Consider the following 21,138-nt stretch of genomic DNA (forward strand, 5'->3'; position numbering starts at 1 on the left):
AGATTCGCTCTGATTTTTTGAATTTCCAGCTTTTCTGCACTGCTTTTTCTCCATCTTTGTGGTTTTATCTGCCTTTGGTCTTTGAGGATGGTGACGTACTGATGGGATTTTGGTGTGGATGTCATTTCTGTTTGTTAGTTTTCCTTCCAACAGTCAGGACCCTCAGCTCCAGATCTGTTGGAGTTTGCTTGAGGCCCACTCCAGACCCTGTTTGCCTGGGTATCAGCAGCAGAGACTGCAGAAGATAGAATATTACTGAACAGTGAGTGTTGCTGTCTGATTCTTGCTCTGTAAGGTTCGTCTCAGGGGTGTACCCAGCAGTGTGAGGTGTGAGGTGTTGGTCTGCACCTAGTGGGGGATGTCTCCCAGTTAGGCTACTCAGGGGTCAGGGACCCACTTGAGCAGGCAGTCTGTCTGTTCTCAGATCTCAACCTCCGTGCTGGAAGAAGCACTGCTCTCTTCAAAGCTGTCAGACAGGGACTTTTACCTCTGCAGAGGTTTGTGCTGCTTTTTGTTTCGCTATGCCCTGTCCCCAGAGGTGGAGTCTACAGACGCAAGCAGGCCTCCTTGAGCTGTGGTGGGCTCCACCCAATTCGAGCTTCCCCGCGGCTTTGTTTACCTACTTAAGCCTCAGCAATGGCGGGCACCCCTCCCCCAGCCTGGCTGCCACCTTGCAATTAGATCTCCGGCTGCTGTGCTAGCAATGAGGGAGTCTCCATGGGCATGGGACCCTCCAGGCCAGGTGTGGGATATAATCTCCTGGTGTGCCGTTTGCTAAGACCCTTGGTAAAGCTCAGTATTAGGGTAGGAGTTACCCAATTTTCCAGGTGTTGTGTGTCTCAATTTCCCTTGGCTAGGAAAAGGAATTCCCTTCCCCCTTGCGCTTCCCAGGTTAGGTGATGCCTCACCCTGCTTCAGCTCTCGCTGGTCGGGCTGCACCCGTGGACCAGCATCAACTGTCTGACACGCCCCAGTGAGATGAACCCGGTACCTCAGTTGAAAATGCAGAAATCACCGATCTTCTGTGTCGCTCATGCTGGGAGCTGTAGGCTGGAGCTGTTCCTATTCAGCCATCTTGGGCGCCCCCCGCACTTGATCTACTCTTAAACCTTAGTAACACCATCAACACACTAGCTTATTTGTACCTACCAAATTTAAAGGATTTTATGAAAATCTATGCAAGTAAAACTGCAACAAGTAACATCTCTCAGATACTTCAGATGAGAGTTGAAGTTGGGGCAAATTTTTTCAAAGACAATTTAGCTACACATTTCAAGGGCTTAAAAATAGCTCATAACCTTTAACCTGATAAATCCCTCTGGGAGTCTATCCTAGGGTAATAAGTAAATGCAGCGAAGATTTATGCATGCGGCTTTCACCATAGTTTTATTTATGATAACAAAAAAATTAAAATAACCTGAATGTTCATCAATAGGGGATTGAGTAAATAAATATAGCATATCCATAGGAATAATTTTAATAACATAGAGAAATCACAATATAAAACTAAGTGAGGCCTAAGCAATAAGTCTGTGTATGTAATATGTGCCTATTTGTTTAATTTATACACTCATAGAAAATGCCAGTTATTTGTACATTAAATATTCTTTAAATTTTTGCAATTAAAAAAAAGATCTTTAACTTTAAAACTTGCATTCTCAACAGGGGCAATATAGCCCCCAGTAGGCAAAAACTGGTTCAGGGTGAAGGCAAAAAAATTCTTAGTTGTGACAATGGTTTGTAGTTCTCCAAAGGGCCGTAGTAGATAAACAGATATACAGTATGTAGGATTCATATTTTGGGGGATGGGTGGTAGCACTTAGCAAAAACATGTCTAAAGAGTATTTTTAAAATCTTGAGGGGAAATTGTTAAAACAAAACAAAAAAAGATATCAGAAAAAAGCAACATCAAAAATATTAGCAGTGATCATATCTACGTTGTGGCATTATAGGTAACTTTGTATCTTTTTATATTATTTAGTATTATCTAAATTTTATACTATGAAAAAGTACTATATTCATAATAAGGAAAAGCAGAAATTTAAATTTAAAATGAAAAACTAAATAATCAAAATTAATTTAATTAAAAAATGTTTATTATGCTTTAAGTTCTGAGATACATGTGCAGAACATGCAGGTTTGATACATAGGTATACACGGGCCATGGTGGTTTGCTGCACCCATCAACCCATCATCTACATTAAGTATTTCTCCTAATGGTATCCCTCCCCTAGTCCCCCACCCCACAACAGGCCCTAGTATGTGATGTTCCCCTCCCTGTGTCCATGTGTTCTCACAGTTCAACTCCCACTAATGAGTGAGGACATATGGTGTTTGATTTTCTGTTCCTGTGTTAGTTTGCTGAGAATGAAGGTTTCCAGTTTCATCCACATCCCTGCAAAGGGCATGAACTTATCCTTTTTTATGGCTGCATAGTATTCCATGGTGTATATGTGCCACATTTTCTTTATCCAGTCTATCATTGATGGGCATTTGGTTTGGTTCCAAGTCTTTGCTATTGTGAACAGTGCTGCAATAAACATACATGTGCATGTGTCTTTATAGCAGAATGATTTATAATCCTTTGGGTATATACTCAGTAATGAGATTGCTGGGTCAAATGATATTTCTGGTTCTAGATCCTTGAGGAATCACCACACTGTCTTCCACAATGGTTGAACTAATTTACACTCCCACCGACAGTGTAAAAGCGATCCTATTTCTCCATATCCTCTCCAGCATCTGTTGTTTCCTGACTTTTTAATGAGAACCTACTGAATGTAAGAATGAAAAGAGAAATCAATGGCTCATGCACTGGCCTTTTTCTGTATTGCAGGGATATTACTTTCACACTGAAAACCCCTTCAAGGACTGGCCTGGAGCATTTGAGGAAGGCTTAAAAAGGCTAAAGGAAGGGGACCTGCCAGTCACCATCCTGTTCATGGAAGCAGCAATTCTTCAGGACCCTGGAGATGCAGAGGTGTCCTACTGCCTTCATTCTGCCAGTCTCAGAAAGGGCATGTGCTAATGAGGGACAGATAACACAGAACTCTGCTGGGTCGCCTTTTCATCAAGTAAAGGTTCCCAGAGGAGTTAACCTAGCTTGGTCTACTTGTTTGAAAGTTACATATAGGTACCTGTTTTCTAACCAAATTTCTAATCAGCAGTGTTTACAGTGCCTATAAATAAAGGTTGGGGACAGGAAAAGAAAAATCAAAATTACCAACCTGGAGGCTTATCAGTAGTTTTCTGCTTTTGAGACAGAGTCTTGCTCTGTCAACCAGGCTGGAGTGAAATGGCACAATCTCGGCTCACTGCAACCTCCACCTCCCAGGTTCAAGAGATTCTCCTGCCTCAGCATCCCAAGTAGCTGAGATTACAGGTGCCTGTCACCATGCCCAGCTTATTTTTGTATTTCTAGTAGAGATGGAGTCTCACCATGTTGGTCAGGCTGGTCTCGAACTCCTGACCTCAGGTGATCCACCGGCCTTGGCCTCCCAAAGTGCTGGGATTACAGGCATGAGCCACCGTGCCTAGCAGTAGTTTTGAAGGGACAGTGTATAGTGATGTCTGGTTCTTGTGTCACACTCTGCATCACCCTTGGTTTACTCACTCCACATTTATTGAACACGTACTATGTCCCAAAAATTATACCAGGTCCTGGCTTAAAATATGGAAAAGCTGGGAAAACATATCAGGTAGAAAACATATTTATGGTGCATCTGGGAAGACAAGTAAAAAAAAAATCAAAGTAGTGAAATAAATGCAACGTCAGAGTGTGCACAGGATGCTGGGAGACTAGAAAGCATCCAGCCTTTCTGCACAAGTGGAGCCAGGGTGGGTGCAGGAATTAAAGGCAATAGGGCAGTCAAGTTTCTGTTACAAGGGAGTGCTATGTGGATAGGCAGAAGGGCATGAAGCATCATGTTAAGTGGAAGAGGGGAGGAGAGAATGGTAGAGGGAAGGCAAGAAGAGTTAAGCAATAATTTGAAATTCATCTGAAAGCCATGGGAAACCACTAGGGTCCTGTACTCAGAAGAGGCATACCAACAGATTGCATGTTAGAAAAACCCATTTCTCAGAGATGAGAAGAGTGATTAGAGACAGAGGCTGGGAGACCACCAAAAAGCTTCTGCAGTACTAGTCCCCTAGATTTCTAAACCTGTGAAGGCCTATCATAAGGTAGTGTCAGTATAATGGTTTCTTCTTTCATTTGTGAGTAATTTTCAGGAATCATCATATAAGGAATATTCCCAAGGGAATCTGCAGAAATTTTAGAGACAGATATATATACTGGTGCTGAAAATACAATGTAGAATAGTGGTTAGGCATCTAGGCTGTGCTATCCCAACTGCATAGGTTCAGATCCCTGTTCTACCTGTTAGCCATGGGACCTGGGGCAAATCATTTAAACCCTCTAAGTTTCCGTTTCCTCATCTGTAACATGGAAATCCTAACAGTAACTATCTCATTGGGTGTTGTGAGGATTAAATTAGTCCAAATCCTAACAGTAACTATCTCACTGGGTGTTGGGAGGATTAAATTAGTCCAAATCCTAACAGTAACTATCTCACTGGGTGTTGGGAGGATTAAATTAGTCCACACAAATAAAGCGCTCAGCTCAGTGCCTGGCACATCAATATTTAGCCTTCATTTTTATTATTGGTTGTACTTTATGTAAGAAGAATGAGTAAACTGATCACTAGTTAAATCTTGTAATATTGTGTTGGTCAAAAGGCTTACAGTGAAATGGGATTGAACTGAAATCTGAAATTCTGAACCAAAATATTAGAATTTTTAAAAGATAGGCCGAGCGTGGTGCCTCATGCCTGTAATCCTAGCACTTTGGGAAGCCGAGGTGGGCGGATCACTTCAGGCCAGGAGTTCAAGACCAGGCTAGCCAACGTGGCGAAGCCCTGTCTCTACTAAAAATACAAAAAAAAAAAAAAAATTAGCTAGGTGGGATGGCTCATGCCTGTAATCCCAGCTACTCGGGAGGCTGAGGTGGGAGAATCACTTGAACCAGCAGGCAGAGGTTGCAGTGAGCCAAGATTGTGCCACTGCACTCCAGCCTCAGTGACAGAGCAAGACTGTCTCAAAAATAAAATAAAATAAAATAAAAGATATATGCCCATTGTAGAAGAGGAAATTATTACACTAGTATGAAACTATAGGCCACCCCCTAAAAATAATAATGTCATCTTACGTTTGTAAATGCTATGTATTTTACAAGGTGTTTTCAAATATATTACATTATTTGACACAACAGCCCTGGAAGATTTTTTTAAGGACATATTATGATCTCAGATTCATAAATGAGAAAATGAGGGCCTTTGGTAACTAGCAAATCCCAGACAAGGACCCAGGGCTTCTGAATCTATGGAGACCTCAAAGTTAAGGTAATAACACTACAGACAGTGAAAATGACACCATGGCCAAAGGCTAGAAAAACACCCCCAGAGAAACACTATCTCATCAGTCTTTTCTTAAGAAGCATTCTAAGATATATGGAAGGTGAAATCAAAATAGAGGTTGCTGTCTGTATGTTTAAGAGATTTAAAAGAATCAAGGCTATTTGGAGGGGGAATAATTGGTATTTTGATGCGTTCATAAGGTGTATGTAATAACAACCCATGAGAGGAAAAGCCTGTACCATTCAATTGGCACTTTAAGATAACTGTGCTTTCCTAGAGTTTTGTTTTAAAATGGTATTGTCTAAAATAATGTTTGAGGAGTGTGTAAAAGTGTTTAGGGAGTGTGAAATTTGAAGACAATGTGTGTAATGAGAGGTTTCTGCCTGCATTACTCTTGTAACAGTGTGAGAGTTATTGTTCTTATGAATATATAGAGAAAAATTTGCTATGTTAAAAACTTTGATTCTAGATATAAAAACATAAGCTATCTGCTTGAAGATGTTCTTCATGTTATTTACAATAGCAAACAATTGCAACCAACTTAAAGCGATAAGGGAATTATTGAGTAAATAATGGAATATCCATTCAACAAAATTCAAATTAAAAATTATGAGGATTTTGTAAAAACATGAAAAAGGGCTTCAGGTACAATGGAATGTATAAATGTAGACTATCAAATTATATCTACATTATGATTGTGTTTATATGTGTTTTGTGCATTTTAACAGTAATTACATTAGAGGAATGAACACATCATGGGAGATTTTGTTTTGCTTTTCCTAGTTCCTAAATCTCCTGTGAATTCTTCTAGTAACTGACTTTCATTCATACAAGCTAAGTTAATATTGTACATCTTGAGATTCCTTATTGTAAACTTCATTTAGCTACATTTCTGGGTTATTTTTCCACCCCTTTCCCTCACAATTGTATAATTTTATATATTTATCTTTTGGTTTTAAGATACCTAATATAATGAAATCTCAGAAATCCAGAGGTTTCCATCGCACCGGGTTATAGAAAAGGATAAATACTGAACGAGTTTGGAAATAATGACAAAGGATCTTGACCCAGATATCACAAGAGAGTTCAAATGAAGAAATGCATATAATATTTTTCCCTTTTATACAGCAGTCACATCTGAGACAGGTTGCTCTGCATAGGGGATCCATCATAGGTCAACAACCAACTGAAGCACATGAGTAATTCTGCTTCATCTTGCAATGTTAACATCAGTTGTCTTTCGTAGGCATGGCAGTTCCTCGGGATAACCCAGGCGGAGAATGAAAATGAACAAGCAGCTATTGTCGCCCTCCAGAGGTAAACGAAGCTAAGTGCAAAATCATGGGCCTGGTGGACACTTGTTAATGAACTTCCTGTTTCAGATTTGTCTTTTGATCTTTACTGCAGTACAGTGTAAAGAATTTGTAAAGGATAAGTGCTGAGATACCGCATATCACTCACACTTAGCTCTGAAAAACAAGTTATAATGAAGTAATGTTCCTAACAATGTCTTGCTATCTACAAATCAATGGACATTCACTGGCACCAGAGAAAGCCTGTGTTAAACCCACTCGTAAAGTGGACTCATTGAATAAATAGTTCCTTTTAACGTTTTAACCTTCTGAAACATCTGAAAATATTCTTAAAAAAAAATAAGTGGAGTAGTGACTAATGGTCTGGATGACATTGGGGCGGGAGGGATGGGAACAGTGGGTGTATTTAACATTACACCCTACTTAATTAGAGCTCCTATTTAAATCCTGGAAAAGTAGCCTCTACCAAATAGACTTGCACTTTCCCTACCTTTTCTTGTAAGTGCCTTTAATATAGTGCTATAGGAAGAGAATATATGTGTGCATGTATACATATATATGCACACACATATATATTCCATCTGTTATATGTATGGTATTTATATGACTGTACATACATAATGTATGTGTATAAATCCTATAGCTTTGGAATCTCAGATTGTAAGAATTCTAGACTGTTGAAATTCTAGGGCTTTACAATCTTGGAATCCTAGATTTCAAGATTCTGTTGGCATCTGATGAAGTAATGGTGCCTGGGGTATGGCCCTGCTGTCAGAGCCTTTTCCTACAGATGAGAGAATCGGGGATCAGGAAAGGTCAAGGTCACACAGAGAGTATGTAACAGAGACAGAACTTAAACCCTCATCACCTGACTCCAAATCTGGAGCTCTGAGTCAGTGGTTCTTAACCCTATATACATTAGAATCGTTTGGAGGGGAAAATTGATGCCCAAGCACAGTCCAGAGATGATCATTTAATTGATCAGGGCTGGGAACCAAGCAGCAATAGTTTTAAAACTCCCTGGCATTTGTAATGTGCATCTAGAGTTAAGAATCTCTCTACCCAGTGCTGATAAGCTTCTGGGAGATTAGGCCCGCCACAGAGTGGTATTAGGTACTGCCTAGGGCTTACTCCTCAAAGTCTTATCCAGAGACCTCATCATCACCTGAGAACTTGTCAAACCTGCACAATCCCAGGCCCACCCCAGTAGGCCTACTGGATCAGAATGCAGATTTTATAAACCCCCCCCCCAGATGATTCACAGGCACTTCAGTTTGAAAATCCCTTACTAGAGGCCAATGGAATAGAATGAGGGGGGGTAGCTTTAGCCTGTGTCTCCTGTAAACCCACATCAGTAGTTCTGAAAACACAGGGATTTCCCTCTCCTTTGCAAAAGACTGTACAATCTTTCATATCTAGATGTCTACATTCACGTCAGTTCTCTTTGGGGATAATAGATATTTAATATATTGGTAGTAGAGGCCAGGTGTGGTGGCTTACACCTGTAATCCCAGCACTTTGGGAGGCGAGGCAGGTGGGTCACTTGAGGTCAGGAGTTTGAGACCAGACTGGCCAACACGGAAACCCCGTCTCTACTAAAAATACAAAATTAGCCGGGTGTGGTGGGCATCTGTAACCCCAGCTATTCAGGAGGCTGAGGCAGGAGAATCGCTTGAGTCCAGGTGGCAGAGGTTGCAGTGAGCTGAGATCACATTCCAGCTTCAGTGACAGAGTGAGACTCTGTCTAAGAAAAAAAAAAAAAAAGCAGCATTAAAATAATGATATCCCCTATTTCTCATTAGATCTCATTAGATTAAGTGCAAGGATAAGCCACATAGTTTTAAAGCTACTTATTAAAATTACCAAACCTAGCAATCATTAGGGTAAGTTTTAACTTTATTAAAAATATGCTGAGGTCTCCATTTTTATGTAGATAAATATGGTGCTTTCCAGGACTTGACATAAGCAAGTTTACCAATGCTTTTGCAGTATTTAGTTAATAAAGACCCTCCACATTTTCTGAAGAACTGTTGGATTGTGGCTCCAAAAAAAAAAAAAATCTGAAATTGGCTCCTTTTTTTCTTTCAGGTGCTTAGAATTACAGCCCAACAACTTAAAAGCGTTGATGGCCTTGGCTGTGAGTTATACTAACACTGGCCATCAACAGGATGCTTGCGAAGCTCTGAAGAATTGGATTAAGCAAAATCCAAAGTACAAATACCTTGTGAAAAGCAAGAAGGGATCTCCAGGCCTCACCCGGCGGATGTCTAAGTCCCCAGTTGACAGGTATCTTTCTTGGTATATTACAGCTGGCAGTTTACACCCATATGTACAATGAATCACCTAAAGGGCAACAATGAGCCTCACAGCCCTGACACCACCCACTCCAGAATGGTTTGCAGGATAGTATTCTGCTGGAGGAGCATCACTCATTAGAAAGATTAATGCTTAGACCAGGGCCAGCCTTCGGGCACATGATCTACATTGTGGGCACTCACAGACATTTATGTGAGTGCCACATTTTAAAGTCAAATGCTTTGGACACATAATTCACCCAAGGTGAAGTATCATAAATACGAATGCTCCAAGTTTTATCCAGCCTGAGAATTAGGAATGGGGAAAATGAAAGTCTGGTCTTCCAGAAATTTTGTTTTCTATCAGCAATAAACCCTTTCTCATTGAGCCCTTGGGAAACTTAGCTGTGGGGTTTTCCACACTGGCACTCATAGAGTCAACAGAGCTCTCCTCGTGAAGACCTTACTTAGCACAGTCTGTATCTGTGTACAACAAAATAGTTCATGAAAATCAACCATATTTTAAAACATTCAGCATTCATAGTCCTCTCATTAAGTTAAGGTATTTTAAGCAAAATTTTCCAGTCTATAACGAAGAGACTTCTTGAAATAGAGTCAAGAGATTTAACAGTAAATCATTAATGTTCTGACTATTTGGATTACAAATCTAATTTTTTTTTCTCTTGTAGCTCTGTTCTGGAAGGAGTGAAGGAATTATATCTGGAAGCTGCCCACCAAAATGGAGATATGATCGACCCAGACCTACAGACAGGTCTAGGGGTTCTGTTCCACCTGAGTGGAGAATTTAATAGAGCAATAGATGCATTTAACGCTGCCTTAACTGTTCGGCCAGAGGTAAGATAGCACAGCACAGCAAGAAACCACAACCTTCTCTGTAACAAACACGTTTTCACAGGCTACACCGTCTACATTTCTTCTACACTTTCTTTCCCTGACTCCAATGGTTTAAAGTGATGGTACTAATAATGTGCTACTGTGGCTGTTAATATTGAAATACCTAAAATAGAAACACTAATTAGGTGACAACATCAAATGGTAGCTGTTCGTTGACGAGTGAAAGTCATTTGACAAAATTGTCCATGAAGATTTTTTAGTAATTCACCTGGCCATGGTCTCCATCCATGAGCACTGCATATATTTTTAGCCATCTTCCTTTCTCTGCGGAGAAATACAGGAATGCTCTGTCATTGTGCCTTGTACTGGGTTGTTAGAAAGTTCTGATTTTGTCATCAGGACTATTCACTATGGAACCGTCTTGGGGCGACCTTGGCGAATGGAGACCGCAGCGAGGAAGCCGTGGAGGCCTACACGCGAGCACTGGAGATTCAGCCAGGATTCATCCGATCCAGATACAACCTGGGAATAAGCTGCATCAACCTGGGCGCCTACAGGTGAAGTATAGCAACAGGCCAAGGATGAAGGCCATGCCCAGGACTGAGGTTGAATAACCTCAAAGGTTGTTTCCAAGTAAAAATGCCTGCCTTGGTATTCCTTCTCCTGCCGTTAAGGGTGAATGCAGAGCCTTCAGATCCCAAGGCCTGTTTGAGCAGGAGCCCTGTGCTGCTCTGCTTCTCAATCTTTAGATAGCAGCAGTGGGCTCCGTATCTTGGGAAATGCAGATTTCCAACCCCTGGCCCCTGAGATTTTGATTCAGTTGGCCTGGATTAGGACAAGTTATCAGGGTTTTCAACACTCCCATGGGTAACTCTTCAAGAAATACTACCCATCGATCTTTCATTTTCCACTTAAGGAAAAAAGAGCCCTGGGGGTGTGGGCAAGGGGACCTGGCAAAAGGACTTCAGAAAGTCCCAGAACCAGTGTTTAGCAAGGCAAACCAAGAATCCAGGTTTTCTAAACCTAATATGCCAATCAAGTTAGTTGGGAGAAAAAGAAAAAACAAAACTGGGTTTATAGTTTAAAATGCCTTTCTCATTCTCATCCTTCGTCATTAAGGTCTGCGTCCTCTCTATCTTTTCCCCATTACCAGGGCCTACAAATGACCTTTATTTCTTTCCGATAATGAAAGTATGGGTAATCTTTTTTCTTCTTTCTTTTCCCATTTTTTTCTATTTTCTAAATAAACAGGTATTACTTTCATAATTGGAAAAAGAACTAAATGTTAGTTTTGAAACCCACAAAAAATGTAAGCCCTTTCCCATTCTCTGAAAGAGCCAGGCTTTAATCAGACAAGCCGGGGTTAAAATCACAGCTCTGCCATGTACTGGTTTTGTGACTGGTATATAATTTTTAGCCTCAATTTCTTCATTTGTTAAAAAAAGAGAGATAAAGAGGTAATGATTATTTTTCAGGATTATCATACAGGTTAAATGTAATTGCCTAGCATAGAGCAGATGCTCAATGCCTAACAGGCATTTATTATGATGATTATTGTTTTTGCCAACATCACCCTTATGACTACTATTTATTTAGTAAGTCATCAGAGAACTATATAACTAGATTTCACTCTTTTGACATCTGAAGAATTACTGCTTCTGAACTGCATTGGTGCATTTTGCCACTGGCAAACATTGAGACCCTAGAAAATAGTTGTTGCACTATACAAAAAAACTCTTACAAGGAGCGTTAGTCACTGGATTAACTGTGTCAAGAGGATTTTCTCAGATCAAAACCAGGAAGAGCTGAATGACTCCTTATCAAGCGGCTTGCTTTATTTTATGGACACTGTGAAATGTGCCACTACAGAGGCCTTGTTTACATCAGCTGTGCAAAAGCCCAGAGCTGACTCTGTGCCAGCCCCCTACACATCAGCTGTCCAAGCCCTGCGGATCTCTATTTTGTATCCTAACTTCATTCCTGGTTTCATCTTAATTTCCCAACCAGATTTCCTATTTACTTCTTTCATTCACTTTTTTCTAGATATGTTATGTATATGTATTTTATAAGACACCTTAGATCCCTTTCTTTTAGAACAAGGGAGATGTAAAAAAAGAAAATACATATATATAACGTATAATGTAATTGTTATAACTGTTCTTACAAAAGGAATATAATATATAAATATTACATACTATATATATACTATATATATTTATATATTTCAATTAAAGGAGGCTTTTATAAAGCTCCTAGATGAGTTTACTTCTTAGGGTTAGAAAACAATACTTGAGTGGCCAATAAAATACTTTCTTGGCATTCACAGATACAAAATTCAGCAGAGTTACTATTTGCAGGAACCCATGAAGGCTCGTGACAGGTAAAAATGGCCACCTCCATGAAGGTGTAAATTTTAAATCCTCAAGCAGAAAGTCTCCCATACTGGAACAAGTTAATTTTAGGGTTGCCAGATAAAACACAGAATGCCCACTTAAATTTGAATTTCAGATAAACAACAAATAAGTTTTCAGTATAAGTATTTCCCAATGTTTCATGGGATATTCCTGTACAATTGGCCTACTATATCCATGGGCTCCACATCTGTGGGTTTAACCAACTGTGGATTGAATACATTTTTTTAAAAATACAATTTAAAAAAATATATAGTATGACAAATACATAACATTTACATTTTATTAGTTATAAGTAATCTGGAGATGATTTAAAGTATATGGGAGGTGTGTGCAGGTTATATGCAAATACAATGCTATTTTATACAAGGGACCTGAGCATTCTCAGATTTTGGTATTCTCAGGGGTTTGTGAAACCAATCCCCATGGATACCAAGGAATGTTTATCTGAAGTTCACATTTAACTATGCATTCTGTATTTTTATTTGCTAAATCTGGCAACGCTACTCAGTTGGCTACTTTGGAACATAACGACTAAGTTTTGTGGGTCTTTTATTGTCATGCCAGATGTGGGAAATCTGATAAGTGGTAAAAATTTTGTGCTTTTTCGTGAAAAAAAAAAAAAAAAACCATCAAGTGAGACGTAAAAAAATTTTTTTTTTAAATTGAGATGGAGGCTCGCTGTCACCCAGGCTGGAGTGCAGTGGCATGATCTTGGCTCACTGCAACCTCCACCTCCCAGATTCAAGCAATTCTCCTGCCTCGGCTTCCCGAGTAGCTGGGATTATAGGCACCCACCACCATGCCTGGCTAATTTTTGTATTTTTAGTAGACACAGGGTTTCACCAGGTTGGCCAGACTTGTCTCGAACTCCTGACCTCAAGTGATCTGCCTGCCTCAGCCTCCCCAAGTGTTGGGATTACAGGCGTGAGCCACTCCGCCTGGCAAGAGAGAGACATAAATCTTAAATGAATTCTGAAAAGAAGTATAGCTTGAGGTATAAGTGCATACTTAGGAAATAACAACCCTCAATAGAGAAAGGGCTCAAAAGGAAACAAGGAGCTGGTATAAGTACTTTCAAATTCACAAAAGTCTTGGGACCGCTCCCTCAAGAACTGCAGGTGTCAGTGTATGTAACTGGAACACTTGCTGCTTGTCATCACACTTTCTTTAAAGAGTCAAAGGCAAGCACTACCCTGGCACCATATACCATTAAAATAAGGAGAGGAAATTGTTGGTGTGAAACTTGGCTGTAGCTCAAACTGCTACACTTTTGTCAATAGAGCTCCAGACTACAGCTTAGGCCAATGAGTCTTAACCTTTTCAAAAATGAGGACTCCTTTTGCTGCAAATTTCATCCCCCTTGATAGTAATAGTTTTAGTATGAGTATAATGAGGGAAAGCTATAACGTGATGCTTTTAAACGAATGGGCTTTTAATTAATCATGACAATATACACAAATGACTGAAAATTATTTATACATACATGTGTGAAACATTTGAAAACTATTCACACATATACATGTACACTCTTCTGAGTCCCCCAAAAGGACGCTGAGTTCACAAGCAGGGGAACAGGTTTAGACTATCTTTATGGGGGGAAAATAAAACTGGAGTCATTTGAGGAGGTGAGTAAGTTCGACTGTTCTGTTTCCCTCCAAATCCCTCTGAAACCATTACCACACACTTGGGGCTGGAAGCAGCCAGTGAATTAGAAGCTTTCAAGATCTTCCATTCCCTCGAGTTCTTGCAGGTCTGGGTCTATGAGAGAAAACTGGGAGACATCAGTAGAGCTGCCATCCTGTGAAGCGGGGGCAAAAAGGGCCTCTCAAGTAGGCTCCCTATGTCCATCCATTTATAAATCTCCCTCTCTTGCTTGATTACAAGAAAACCAGAAGAAGGGGTGATTAGAACATCCACTCCATTCCATTATCCAGGTTGCTACATACACCATGACCATTTCTCACTTACCTTTTATTTTCAGGCAGATCTAACAATATAGATGAGCAAATCCCTGGATTATGTGCATTAGAATTAGAAATCCAGCCTCATTTTCAAAGTTTCTTACCATATGCTTAATACCTACCTTGCAGGATTAAATGAGATCAAGTGTATGAAAAGTTTTTGAGAACAGTAAAGTGGATGCAAGTTAAAGTGGCATGATTATTCTTCGGAAGGATCAGTTTGTCAGATATGCTCTACAAGGTTGGGGTGAAATGGGGGTGCTGAAGAGGGCAGACCCAGCAGGTACACCTGGCACCTGAGCAGCAGAGTGGACTAGTGGGTTAGAAGAGCTAGAAGGACTTGAGACAGCATCTAACTTGGCTTGGCTCAGACTCGGTGTTCTCAGGACCCCTCTACACTTTTAGCAATTATTGACAACCTAAAAGGACTTTTGTTTATGTGGGTTATATCTATCAATATTTACCATATTAGAAATTAAACTGAAAACATTTTTAAAGATTCATTTAGAAAGAATAAAACTTACTACATGTTATAATAACATTTTTTACCAAAAAAATGATTATTTTCTGAAACAAAAACAGTTTAGTGGGAAGAGTGACATTATTTCACATTTTCGCAAGTTTCTTTAATATCTCGCTTACTGGAAGACATACTCTCACACCTGCTTCTGCAGTCACTCTGTTGGGATATCATGCACCATGTAGTCTCTGGAAAATTCCACTGTAAGCATGTGAAAAAATGAAAGCAAAAAGGTCAAGTAACATCTTAGTTTTATCGTAAAAATAATTTTGACCTCATTGATTCCCAAGGTTCTCCAGAGCACACTTTGAGGACTATTGATCTTACTCGGTGATAAGAGCTTTCACATAGATTGATTCAACTGCACCTCACGAAGTTTTTAAATGTCTTTGATTATCCCTATTACACACTCAGGGAAAGTAAGCCTTGGGAAAAAAAAAAAAAACAAGAAATTTGCCTACTGCTAAATACCTGGGATTCAAGACAGGTGCCCAATAATAAACTCAATCTACTCTAGCTGTGTTGCTTACATCTAGCCCTAATGGGAAAAATTAGACCACTTTGTGTTTAAGTAGGGCTATATTCTTCCTCTTAAACCTAGTTATAGAAATCAAATCTGCAAATGGATTAAGTGTTCAAATCATTCCTAGAGCAGGGGAAAATTGAATGCATTAATGAATTTGCATGGTTTTGCTATTATTCTTTCTCTCCCACCTGACATTCCTAAAATAAAATGTTTTCTTTCTTTTTTTTTGAGACAGTCTCGCTCTGTTGCCTAGGCTAGAGGGCAGTGGTGTGATCTCGACTCACTGCAACCTCTGTCTCCTGGGTTCAAGTGATTCTCCTGCCTCAGCCTCCCTTGTAGCTGGGATTACAGGCGCATGCCACTACACCTGGCTATTTTTTGTATTTTTAGTAGATACAGGGTTTTGCCATGTTGGCCAGGCTGATCTTGAACTCCTAACCTCAAGTGGTCCACCTGCCTTGGCCTCCCAAAGTGCTGGGATTACAGGCTTGAGCCACTGTGCCCAGCCTGCTTTTCTTTTTTCTTTCTGACCTCACTATATTTAACAGTGATTGCTCACTAAAGAATATAAGAGAATTAGAAAGTTGTTCATTTGATCATCCAGAACACGTAAGAGATGATTTAAAATTTTAGACTAAAATCACTTAATCCAATTTTGTTTTGTTTTGTTTACATTTGCTAACTCTGAAATGTGACACATTTTAAAATATGTTTTTCTACCTTCTTAGAGAAGCAGTCAGCAATTTTCTCACTGCCCTCAGTTTGCAAAGAAAGAGCAGGAATCAGCAGCAAGTTCCTCATCCTGCAATCTCTGGGAATATCTGGGCTGCCCTCAGAATTGCACTTTCTCTGATGGACCAACCAGAACTCTTCCAGGCGGCTAATCTTGGTGACCTGGATGTCCTCTTAAGAGCTTTCAACTTGGATCCTTGAAGAAAGAATAATACCAGTACTAATAATCCCTGATCTGTGTGATTGTACTGAAAATGAAGAACTATTTTATTATGAATTTCAAAAGGATAAATCAAATATTCAAAAGGCCATGGTCATATAGCCCAAGGAAATTAATTCCTGTGGACAATGCCCAGTCTCTGTTCAGATCCAAAAGCACAAAATGTTGTATATAGAGTCAAAGTCAGGCTCAGTAGAAGAATTAAGAGACTCAAGACAAACCAAGATAAAGTAACTGTGTGTTGAATACTCTTTCCACAAGTTGCAAGCATATTGCAACACACATTCTTTGGGTTTTTCGTCTCCCCTTGCAGCTGATAACACATCTGAGGAACTTGTTCATGGGAAACATGGAAAAAGCACTGCCTCAGATTGGGAAATTCTGACTGTTTCTGAACTGTCTCCTTTTGCAAGACTGAACATAGTTTGGGCCATTGGTGCATGCACATATATTAACTTGTGACTAAAGACAGGCATTGCTTAAACCTGTTCCAATTTTAACTTTTACTGTAGCCCTTTGATTCCAGAGAGGGAGCTTTGCTGGCAAAAGCAGTTTTTGCACTAGAAATTTTTGCTGTTCCCAATCTAAACTTTTCTGGGATTGTATATATGCACTTTAATATCTTATTTATGCCTTGCTGGAGTTTGGTTTTGTTGCTCCAATTTTTAACTTGGGGGTGAAGGATTTGAGAACTCAGCCTCATTAGATCAACGGACCAAATAAACAATTCCTGAAAATAGTTTTTCATAGTGTAGGATTTTGAAGGAGTGTTTTTCTTAAAGCAGATACAATGACATAAGGCGTAAATATGGCAAACAGCTCTTTTCATTCACATGCTTTCTGGGACTGTATGAACATAAGAAAGACACAAGGTACTGCCTCTGCAGGCATTCTCTGCAGGAAAAAGGTTTGATGATATCGTGATTTATATTGAGTTCAAATTAACTTGCTTAAGTGTCATATTCTACTGGCTTTCTAACTGCCCTGCACACCAATATTCCTTTTAAACCATGAATATTTTAAATAATATTTCTTGAGTGATAAATAACATTTTTCCTAAAAATTATGTTTTTTTAGTTTCATAATAACCTGCACTGTTCATCCTCTTGCATTCTAAGTAATAGAAGAGCAACATTTTCAAACCAAATCTCACTGAATGCCAGTGGTTTCATATGAAAGATGCAATGCCTCTTTGGCTCTTTGAACATTTAGGAAGTATTGGGAATTTTCTATTAGCAGTGGTGTTTTCATTGGTTAAATTCCACTTAGTTCTCTAGAGTGTTTTGTATGTGTTCGGGGCTTGATGATTATTTTGAAAGATACATTTTTTTAAAAGAATTAGGAACATTGTTTGCAAAATGCTAAATAGAATATAATTTTACCAGTGTCAGGTCTAGTAAGTTATCCCATTCTTCTTTACCTGGTCTCCTTCCTTCATCTAGAACCTTCCCCAAAGTAGTCTAATCTTAACTTTTTCTTTATGTTCTTTGAGTAGTAATATCTCATTCCACTCATGATTATAGTTACCCACAAAAAATAAAACAAAATGACATCAACAAAAAAAAACTCCACAGAATTGGGGTCAAAACAGTCTAATTGCCTAGGGAATAAGCTTCTACTGAGGGGCAAATGTGCACACGTGCTTATAAAATGAATGCAAGGTGCAGGAATAAAATCCTCTTGTCTGTCACATTTGAAGCCCCTGGGTTGTGAGAGGGCCTCAAGTTAACAGAAACCACAAGTCCTTGAGGCTTACGTATGTTATAACCTATTCTAGTTTATAAAGACAAAGAGCTGAGGCCACTATGAGGAGTGTCAGGTTTTGATATTCATTGTCAAAGCTCACTTGGGCCAGGTGAGAGCTCCAGCTGGTCAGCAGAAGGCAGAGGCATTCAGGCACTCATCATGGGTAACGGCAACCACCCAGTCTCAGCCCATGCTTCTCTACAGTCTCAGCAGCAAAGTAAAGCTCAACAATACTTTCAAGAATGCTATTCTGAGAGTTGTAGAATTCAAGAAACCCAGTCTGGTAAGGACTCTTGGGGCCAGCCTCCCAGCCGTGGCGGGGCCTGCTTGAATATGCCTGATGGAACAGCATCCTTCCCTTCCCTGCTCCTTCCTTCTACCATCTCTGTACCTTGACCAGAAAGTCAGCTTGAATAGTCCATGAGGAGCCTCTGAACAAAGGATTCAAAACAAACTTTGGAAGTGTTCTGTGATGCCATTCTATACTTTGAGGAGCAACTCAATTTGCAGCCTGAATTTAAAGCCTGAAACTAGTATAAATGTCAAATAATTAATTTGTTGCTAAATGGTGGCAAATTTTGTGGCCCAAGTTTTATTTTGCTATTGGAACACAAACTCCAAGGAGCTGTTTTAGGGAAGACTAAACAATTTTCCATTCTCACCATTATTTGGCAATTTGCAGAGCATTTTTAGTAGGACTTTCTCCAGTATATGTAGTATCCATCAGATCTAAGATCTTTTGTAGGCTGTCAAGAAGTCCAGAATTATGGCCCAAGAGGAAAAGAGTTGTGTTTTTCAATAATATTTTTTATAAAATTAGGTAAAAACCATTATTAAAACATGAGTGACAGGCTGGGTGTGGTAGCTCATGCCTGTAATCCCAGCACTTTGGGAGGCTAAGGCAGGCAGATCACGAGATCAGGAGGTCAAGACCAGCCGACCAACATGGTGAAACCCCATCTTTATTAAAAACACAAAAATTAGCCAGGCATAGTGGCATGCACCTGTAATACCAGCTACTCAGGAGGCTGAGGCAGGAGAATCACTTGAACCAGGGAGGCAGAGGTTGCAGTGAGCCGAGATTGCACCACTGCACTCCAGCCTGGGTGACAGAGCGAGATTCCGTCTCAAAAAAAAAAAAAAAGAAAAGAAAAGAAAAGAAAAAGACTGACAGTTTATAGGAATAGAGCACCACCAAAAACTAAGTAGCAAGATTTTAGAACAGTCTTTTTGTGTAAGTCATATACAGTAAATGTTTGTTTTTTTAAAAGTGCATCTACTTTATTTTTTGGCAGAACTATTTTTGGCATCTCATCTTCAGGGCATGAAATTGTCATTTAAATTACTCTTTCTGTTTGAAAGGGGAGGGTATCCTTATTTCCCTTCTGAGGTACTCTGAGAAGGCCTTGAGTTTCCTTTCTCATGTATTAATGTATGACAGCCTAACAGCTCCTAGAAGATGATATTCTTACTAGAATGGCCATTCAGTTACGTAGAGGTGACTTCCGGGGACTGACTTCGCCTGTAGATTCAATGAAAATACAGAGAAAGCCAGTGATTATTGCTGAGTTTCGAAATATAACCATTTCTAGTAGGCTACTTCTACATGCTCTTGTACCTTCCTGGTGAGGAGGAGGCAGAGGGATAGGGGAGAGGAGGAGGAATAAAGATCCCTCTCACTGGGCCAATCATACTGATTCATTCCCTTTACTTCCTCCAAAACTCACTCCCCATGACTCCTGAAAAATGGGCAGATCTTGTCCACCAGGAAACTTTAATAGAATACTATGCACTGTGCTTTCTCAGCCAATCTGGATTCCCACTAGAACAGGAAAGTAAGGAAACATAACTGGGTGAGAATGTCCACTTATGTTTCACAAACTCACTTTCAGAGTTTCATGCCACTTTCTTCATTCTTCTCTTTAAGAGACTATTATATTGAACATGGGCCCCATGTCTAAATGCTTATATAGATAAATATTTCTGGTATATTCTTGCCATACAAGCGAGACTTGAACACAGTTGAAGCTAGTCCCACTTATAATAAGAGCTTCCAAACTCTTTATCATAAACTTTGTCTGTGAGCTTGGGAATATAGAGAAAGCAAGTTGGTCATTCTGAGACCCTTCCTCATTTGCTCTGAATCAGTTCCCCAAGATTGGACTGTACTTTAAGCTAGTTGTTGTAGCAGTGGTGGTTGTTGTTTTATATCTTGAGATACTTCTAGAACATTCTAGAAACAGGGTATTCTAAAGGTTTACTTCATATGCCATCCTTTTTGAACTCTCTTATTTTAGAAATTATTACACATGCACACTTATGATTTCAACCTTGTAAAACAATTTCAAATTCATCCCCTATCCACATTTTACCACAGTTTCCCTATCATCTCAGTAGTTATAGAACTGGTTGAAATTAAACTGTTTTGAACTAAGAAGTAGATACATACATATATATATTTTTAAAGAGTGTTCATAGATAAACTCTGGCATAAAGTTTGTAAAAAAGCAATTTTTTAAAAGCAAAACGTATAACCTCAGGTACAAAAATATTGCATGCATTAGTATTTGCAAATTTGCCTACTCAAATATTAACCAAAGCATGCAAGGTAACTTGACTGAATGTAAATTTACACAGTGCATGATTAAGTCTCATAGGTTAGCCTATTGCTCCTTGCCTCTATACAAGGGAGCATTTTTATGAACTTTGTGTTACAGTTTTTCTATTTGCTTTTCTTATCCCATCCTTGAGATTGTTTTCATGCTATCACACTGAACTTTACAGATATTCACACATCTGGTTTGTACAGTATTACCATTGCCAAACTAATCCTCTGAAGAATCTGGGTACTTAGACATCTAAACACTTTTTAAAAAACCAGTTGAGGCACAACAGATCCAAAACTTAAACAAATCCAAGTGTCTGAATGCTACTAAACTAAATCATGTTGACTGCCTCAGCACATAAAGGTTTGGACTCTAAATTCTTAATAATGCATTTCAAAATTTTTCCTAAAAGTTTGGGAATAAATTAGAAAAACTGATATTCTCAGAGAAATGCAAATCAAAACCACAATGAGATACCATCTCACACCAGTTAGAATGGCCATCATTAAAAAATCAGGAAACAACAAGTGTTGGAGA

General features: G+C 39.4%; 1 protein-coding gene across 12 annotated transcripts in view; it reads left to right on the plus strand.

The window, feature by feature from the left end:
• PEX5L (peroxisomal biogenesis factor 5-like) overlaps positions 1-17,003 on the plus strand; it is a 233,774-nt gene extending 216,771 nt beyond the window's left edge. For all 12 annotated transcript variants that reach the window (XM_011956703.1, XM_011956707.1, XM_011956704.1 and 9 more), the window contains 6 exons: positions 2,837-2,980; positions 6,661-6,731; positions 8,816-9,013; positions 9,711-9,876; positions 10,276-10,433; positions 16,026-17,003. In XM_011956703.1, coding sequence (XP_011812093.1) covers positions 2,837-2,980; positions 6,661-6,731; positions 8,816-9,013; positions 9,711-9,876; positions 10,276-10,433; positions 16,026-16,230 — 942 coding nt within the window. In that variant the 3' untranslated portion in view covers positions 16,231-17,003. The remainder of the gene's footprint in view (positions 1-2,836; positions 2,981-6,660; positions 6,732-8,815; positions 9,014-9,710; positions 9,877-10,275; positions 10,434-16,025) is intronic.
• The last annotated feature ends 4,135 nt before the right edge of the window (positions 17,004-21,138 follow it).

Source organism: Colobus angolensis, unplaced genomic scaffold (assembly GCF_000951035.1).
Source record: "Colobus angolensis palliatus isolate OR3802 unplaced genomic scaffold, Cang.pa_1.0 Scaffold422, whole genome shotgun sequence".
Lineage (NCBI taxonomy): Eukaryota > Metazoa > Chordata > Mammalia > Primates > Cercopithecidae > Colobus > Colobus angolensis.